This window comes from Nicotiana tabacum, chromosome 22, assembly GCF_000715075.1.
Source record: "Nicotiana tabacum cultivar K326 chromosome 22, ASM71507v2, whole genome shotgun sequence".
NCBI lineage: Eukaryota > Viridiplantae > Streptophyta > Magnoliopsida > Solanales > Solanaceae > Nicotiana > Nicotiana tabacum.
The window spans coordinates 165,197,187-165,205,380 of record NC_134101.1 but is presented as its reverse complement, the minus strand read 5'-3'; the positions used below and the strand labels follow the sequence as shown (position 1 = coordinate 165,205,380).

At 38.8% G+C, this 8,194-nt stretch overlaps 1 protein-coding gene across 1 annotated transcript; it reads left to right on the top strand.

Moving 5' to 3' along the window:
- Positions 1–7,415: 7,415 nt before the first annotated feature.
- Positions 7,416–7,820, top strand: LOC142176146 (uncharacterized). The gene has a single exon (XM_075243229.1). The coding sequence runs from the start codon at positions 7,416–7,418 to the stop codon at positions 7,818–7,820; it is 405 nt and encodes a 134-aa protein (XP_075099330.1).
- Positions 7,821–8,194: the final 374 nt, after the last annotated feature.

Below are 8,194 nucleotides of genomic sequence, written 5' to 3'. Positions count from 1 at the left end.
AGAATTGTTGAGTGAACGAGGACAGGCTAACTTCGCCCTCGGACGTGAACAACCCCAGGGACCTCCAAAAATGCCCTCTCCCACTCGCACTATATAGATGATCATCGGCGGGTGTGATTCAGCAATCAATCATGTCAAGTTCACCACCACACATAAACTCAAACGGTCGATCACCCATGAACAGTATGATGACCTCGAAGATAGTATCGTCTTCGATAAGTCAGATGTCAACGGTTTGTCTTTCCCTCATTATGATGCTCTTGTTATCACTTTACATATTGCAGATACTGATGTAAAAAGAATAATGGTAGATGACGGGAGCGGCGCGTGTATTATCCATCCTCGTGTCCTCGTATAGATGAGACTCAAAGACAAAATAATACTGCATTGTATAACGCTAACATGTTTTAATAATGCAGTCAAGCGGATTTCTGGAGAGGTAGTGCTACCCGTCCTAGCCGGAAGAGTCACCTTAGAAATGATGTTTCACGGCATGAACCAAGAAATAGCCTACAACGCCATCATAGAGAGTCTGTGGATACATGCCATGCGAGCGGTCCAGTCCAGTCTCTATCAAGTGATCAAGTTTCCTACTCCATGGGGGGTATTCAACATCTGAGGTGCACAACACACCCCACAAGAAAGTTATCGCATCGTCCAGGATTGCGCCCATACCCAACAACTAAAAGGGGAAAATGCGGAGGCATAGAAATCAGCGATGTCGGGAGCCAGACTTGACGAACGGACAGACATTATCAAGGACCCCGACATCGTGGAAGCATCTGAGTCGACGATAGAGGATCTTGATCACGTCCTGCTAGACAGCAGCGACAGCACAAAAAAGGCTTATAGCGGGCAGAACCTCTCGGAGCCAAGTAAATTCCATAAATTATTGACTGACAATGCTGATCTGTTTGCCTTCTCCCATACAGACATGTCAGGTATCCCAAAGGATATCGCCACACACAATCTAAAAGTCAGCCCTCTATACCCGCCAGTACGGCAAATAAGAAGGAAGTTCAATGCCGCAATAAACGAAGCCGTCAGCGAAGAAGTCGATAAGTTGCTCGCAAATGGCTCCGTCCGAGAGTCAAAATATCCTCAGTGGTCGCTTATATGGTCATGGTAAAGAAAAAAATGGAACGTGACGGATGTGTGTAGATTTTACAGACCTAAACAAGGCATGCCCAAAAGACTCCTTTCTATTGCCACACATCGACCAGCTCATCGACGCAATAGCAGGACACGAGTTGCTAAGCTTCTTCGATGCCTACTCAGGTTACAACCAGATCCTCATGGAAGAAGAAGAAGACTAGGAGAAACCCACTTTCATCACTCACCAAGGAACATACTGCTATAAGGTCATATCGTTCGGACTAAATAATGCAGGGGCGACATACCAGAGGTTGGTCACCAAGATGTTCAAAGACCAACTTGGTAGAACAATGGAAGTCTACATTGACGACATGCTGGTTAAGTCAAAAAGGAAAGAAGATCATATCGATCATCTAAAGGAAGCCTTCGACATATTAAGACGGTACGACATGAAACTAAACCTCAAAAAATGAGCCTTCGGCATGACCTCGGGTAAGTTCCTCGGTTTCTTGGTATCACAAAGAGGTATCGAGGTCAACTTAGATCAGATTAAGGCCATCGATGGAATACCCGAAACATTGACCTACAAAAAGTAGGTACAAAAATTGATAGGACGAATAGCCGCCCTATCGAGGTTCATCTCACGGTCATCGAATAAATGTCATAAGTTTTTTAATGTATTAAGAAAGAACAACTGACTTCAGTGGAATTCAAAATGTGTCGATGCCCTAAGAAAACTGAAAGCATACTTGTCCTCACCACCCTTACTCGCCAAGGCAGATCCAGGCGAGTGCCTCCTAGTCTACCTAGCTATATACGAAGTCGCGGTAACTGTAGTTCTAGTCCGAGAAAATAAAAATACCCAATCTCCAATTTACTATATCAACAAAACCTTAATCGACGCCGAAACAAGGTACCCCCACCTTGAAAAACTGGCTCTAGCATTAGTCATAGCTTCACGAAAACTTAGACCATATTTTCAGTGCCACCCCATAAAGGTGGTGACAATCTTTCCTCTCAGGAGCATCCTGCACAAACCCCAATTATCGAGTAGGTTGGCCAAATGGGCCATAGAATTGAGCGAGCACGACATAACATATCAACCGCGAATTGCAATAAAGTCACAAGTGCTCGCCGATTTCATCGCCGACTTCAGTGCAGAAATATTGCCTGAAGTCTAGCAAGAAACGCTTCGCACCTGACCTCTGGGTCCTCTACACCGATGGAGCGTCCAATGCATCGGGATCCAGGCTGGGACTCGTACTCGAAGTCCCAACGAGCGAAGTAATTCGCCAATCTATACAATGCCCTGAAATGACTAACAATAAGGCCGAGTATGAGGCCATAATTGGAGGACTGAAATTGGTCCTCAAGTATGGTGCTCGACGAGTCATCCTCCGTTGCGACTCTTAACTTGTCGTAAACCAAGTCACTGGGACTTTCCAGGTTAAGGAGCAGATGTTGCAGAAATACCATACCGAAATCCACAAGCTGCTGCCAGAATTCAACGAATGCCGACTCGACCAAATACCACGAGCACTACAAGAAAAAGGGTCTTTAGAGAAAATAGAAAAACCCTTTAGCGGTAATAGTTATTGCCACTAAAATATTTACCGGACATAATCTTTTAGCCGTTGTAACTGGGGTCACTAAAGCCTTTAGCGGCCATTCACCAAAGTGCTAGTAAAGGTATCATTTGTTGCCGCTAAAGGTCACATGTTTTAATGACAATTGTTTAGTGGCAATTAAAATGTCTACTAAATCCATTCCAGGAAAAGGTTAGTATACACTTTAGTGTCAATCTTTATTGCTGGTAAATCCAATTAATTGCCGCTAAAATTACAAAATTTAACGACAATTATTTTACCGCAATTATAATGGCTACTAAATCCATCTCAAAAATGATTGTTGCTAAATCCAATTAAATTATCAATAAAATCATTCTTCTAGGGGCAAATTAAAGTACAATTTATTGCTGTAAAACTATCTTCCAATTGGCATATTGTAAGAAAACTTATCTATATTCATAACAACATCGTATATTTCACTAAATCTTGAGTAACAAAACCAAGTACTAATTCATAATATTAAAGTATCAACAACATAAATGATAAAATATATTATTTAAACTAAATAACTAATATCATTATAATTAATCCTACTTGAATATCAACACAAATAAAACAATAAATACAAAGCTCTCAAACAACTTCAGCAACTCTTCATTTTATTGAAATCTTCAACATGCTTAGTCTTTGAACATCATATTGCATGACCTGAAATAAAAAAATAAGTGAACGTCAAAAGATGAAATTTAATGTAAAAAAATTATAAGCCTACATGTGAATATTTTTTGAAAGTAGCTTCCAACTGTAACACTTCTAGTTAATGTCTAGAGTTTTCCAAAATATAGAGGAGTAAAACTATCCTAAAAGAAAAAATTTGGAACCAGATATCGGTTGTACACCAAATGAGTGAACCTACTTTACGACAACTATTCCAACAACATAAAGGAACCCACTTTATGTTGCAAAGTTTCTACTACAGTTTGGTCGATTTATTTCTGGTAGGGTCAATGTTCTAGTTAAAAAGGAAGCAATGTTTCTTAGATATTACAGATACGTTGAAAAACTGAGCAAGACACCTCTATAGCAAGGCAAATAGCTCTAAGATTATGCTGCATCAAAAGACATTAATCGAAATTAAAGAACTGTTAAAATAGACTTATTTTCAACTTACAAGGGGTAGAAGTAGCTTGAGTGCAGACTTAAGACATAGTTAGATGTGTAGTCAAGCAATGAAGCCAAAGTTAAGAACAACTGCTAATCCAAGCTCTCTTCCTTGGTAAAGAAAAATTTAAAAAGAAAGAAGATGACTATGAATAATCGAATAAATTCAAAAATCATTAAATGAGAGATCTTTTGACAAATAGCTCATCGATATGTAACTAGAGGAATGAAACTCTCTACATCACTGTAAAGAAAGAATACCTAAAACTTAATTCAAAAGGTATTCAATGGTCATATGGAAAGGCTGCAAAGGCAAATGATAACTGAAAAAAGTGATGAACCATAGAAAATACTTATCATGAAAGGAAAAGCATCAACCTGAAATTCCTATATTTTTCATTTCTTCATGGTTCAATTAACAAAAATCTAAGAAATATATTTTAATAGTTTAATTGAAATCTTTTATATCCTTGAGACATTTATGAAAATGCTCTCACTGAGATTACTTATATAGAACAAGGTAGGTTCTATCATTTTAAAATAGGAAGTTTAAGAACTAAAATGTGGAATAATGAAGACTGGCACAACTTTGACAGGACACTTTATCACATAACACTCTTATAATTTCTAAAGCATCTGTTTTATCACGCCTGTGACTAAATTCATAGAACTACGCTGATGGATAATCCATAAAAAATCAAAAAACTAGTGAAAGGCATCTTACATCTGAAAAAGGAACACACTTCCTTGGAATCCACATCATTCAAGCTGTTCTAATCCCAACATATGGAACAAGTATGCTAGCCCTCCACAAGGCCTACAATGCAAACATATTATATGCTAATTAACTGCCAACTCAAAATTTTCATGAATATGAACAATTCTAGTGTTCCCATGTCTGGTTAAGCGCTCCAAAAAAATGAGAGATTTGGAAATAATTAGAAATTACACCCTTTAATGGCTATAACAACCACGAGGTCCACTACTGAAAATCACTTTATAATCAGCAACTTCTTAACTTCAAAAAATGTTCTGTAATAAAAATTCGTCGAGATCGAGTCAGAGTAGCTGCATCACTTTCCTTAGAGATCTTTCGAACCAGAGATATAAGAAAATATACAAAAATAGAGAAGAAGAAGAAGACGAAGCCCTTCTACCTTTAACAGACATCCTATAATTTTGATAAAAAATATATATTTATGCATGATTGTGTTACTACACTGATAGATAAAAAAACTACAATAGTACTTATAACAAAGGTTTTGGGAGGCAATAACGCGAAGGAAGACTTTGTTACGACCGATGAGCCTTGCAACCTACATAACTCAAAGAATATTGCGTTGCCGAAGTGTCCATCACTACATAAGCAAAAACTTAATAAAGTATTCATTCTTTAAGTTAATAAAACATAAAGGACTAAAGTAAAGAGTAAGTAAAATATGGAGATAAGATAAAATTTAAAATAAAAATGACAACTACTTTAATAAAAATTTAATGTCATTTCCTCCATCAAAATAACTTCACCTTCATTTGGAGGAGTTGTAGAAGGTGTATTAACATCTATTACTACCCCATAACACCATCTTTTTAATACATATATTCAAATAAATACAAAGTAGAAGCTTAAAAAATATTTGGGGAATAGTGAACTAGAGACTTAAATTAAAATAGTTCGTATGTCACAAGGAACTCCAGACCAACTCATAAGACCTAAGTTTTCATTGCTGGAATTGATAATTTGTTACAATAACACTTTTGAATGCAACTGATCAAATAAAAATAGCAACTCTTGAATACATTATGGGGAATTAGATCCAAGAAGGCACCACATTACTTTTATGGCAAATAAAGGCTATAAATTTTCAATTGATGCAAGATAGAACAACAGAATCAAGTGTATAATGGAATTCAAAAGATTTGCAGCAGTATGCCTTCTTTAGCACTATGAATCTACAATTATTGTTATCTATATTATCCAAGTATAAATTGCCATATGTAACTACAGAACAATTGTTAAAAAAATTTCAAGCTTTTGTTACTTGTGTTAACTTTCAAGACTCGCCTAGATGTTACAGTGGACCACACTCATTCGGTGAATGACTAGAAGAAATAAAATCAGTTAGGTTTTGAAATTTTCGCAACATCCTAGGGTTAACACTCATATGTTAAATGATTAGAAGCACCTCTATTTGCTTGTATGCTTTCAATTAGACTAAGATCTCGAGGGAACACTTCTCAAGTCTTTGGGGATAGGGTATCCATCATCAGCGATAAGCGCGCGTGCGCGCGCACATATATATATAGAGATGAACCGTGTTACCTGTGGATGGCGCCATGGTGGCCGGCGACTGTAAAAAACTAATTGGTTCGACAACAAAGGAGAATTAGATCCAAGTCTTTAGGGTTGCAACGGGTAGGTCACAATTTTTTTTTAGATGAAACCCTTTTTGCTTTTCCTTGACCATTACCTTAGGTGCTTGAATCTGTTCGAAATATAGCAGCATTGGAGGGAAATATAAAATAATTCACATTATTTTCAATCTTTACTTCTTTCATGACCATTGCTTTTTATTGTCTGCAAAAAGGTATCTTTCCTAGCTAATCATAATTTGTCGGTAATATGTCATTCTAGAGAATATATTAGTAATAATTAACTTATTGCCCCTAAATAATTTCCCCTAAAAAAAACTTTTTCTTGTAATGCAAGCACAAAACATCGAAGCAGATGGTCTCGCCAAGTTGGCAGCAGCAACTAAAAATATCACCAAGGAGAACGTGGTCACCCTCCTCCACTCATCAATAGACCAAGTCAAGGTACATTCTATAAATTTAACTTGGGACTGGCGCAATCACATTATATCATATCTGCAGGAGGGAGCACTCCCACAAGATAAAAAAGAAGCCAAAAAGCTCCGAATACAAGCGGCCAGGTACAGCCTCATAAACCGCGACCTTTTACAAAAGGACGTTCGACGGTCCTTTGGCCAAATGTCTTGGACCAAATCAGACAAGGCGTGTGCTCGAAGAGGTACACGAAGGCCATTGCGGTGCCCATACAGGCAACCAGGCCCTCGTTAGATGTCTTATTCGTGCAGGATACTACTGGCACACTATGAAAAAAGAGGCCGCGGATTACATCAAGAAATGTAAGCAATGCCAAAAATACGCCCATATGATACACCAAGCGGGGGAACTCCTGCATTCCGTCACTTCTCCATGGCCATTTATAAAATAGGGGATGGATATCGTCGGACCCCTCCCAGCAGGGCGAGGTAAGATATGCTTCCTTTTGGTTTTAACTGATTACTTTTCCAGATGGGTGGAAGCAGGTGCGTTCGTTCAAATACGCGAACAAGAAGTCATCGCGTTCATCTGGAAAAACATCATATGTCGCTTCAGCATCCACAACGAAATCAGTTGTGACAACGGACCCCAGTTTATTGGAAAAAAGACGACTGAGTTCTTCAAAAAATGGCACATCAAGCGGATACTCTCCATGTCATATCACCCTGCTGGCAACGGTCAAGCGGAATCCTCCAATAAAACAATATTGAACATATTAAAGAAAAAGCTCGAGGACGCCAAAGGGCTATGGCCAGAACTGCTACTAGAGGTGTTATGGGCCTACCGCACAATGCCGAAAACCAGCAAGGTGAGACGCCGTATTCACTGGTCTATGGCACTGATGCAGTTATACCCGTTGAAGTCGGGGAACCTAGCCTGAGATACTCTAATGAAAGTGGACCAAGCAACGACGAAAGCAGATTACAAGACCTGGATGAGGTCGAAGAACGAAGGGATATGGCACACATAAGGATGATAGCCCAAAAACAACAAGCAGAAAGCTACTATAACAAGAAGGCCAAAGTACGACCACTCAGAGTCGGGGACTACATTCTAAAATCCAAAACACAAGCAGCGAAAGACCCGAATGAAGGGAAATTGGGAAAAAACTGGGATGGGCCATATAAAATCACAGCAGTAGCAAGCAAATGAGCGTTCCAATTAGAAACAATGGAAGGAAAACTACTACAAAATAACTGGAATGTCGCCCACCTCAAGTACTTCCACTCCTGAAAAGAGATGCCGCCAAAGTCGTACTCTTTTTCCCCCACCCAGGTTTTGTCCCAATCGGGTTTTCTCATGAGGTTTTTAATGAGGCGGCGAGGGGGACATCTTGAGGTTCAAATTATTGTTCATTGCCCTACCTACTAATTACATCTCCAGGCCGAGCAATGAAGGGACTAGATATAAAGAATCTCCATTGTATGTACGAGCAAAGTCGACATGTATCTTCGACATATGAATAAAATCACTCCATTATGTATACGAAATCAACACGCGCCTCCAATATGTGAGCACGTGATTTT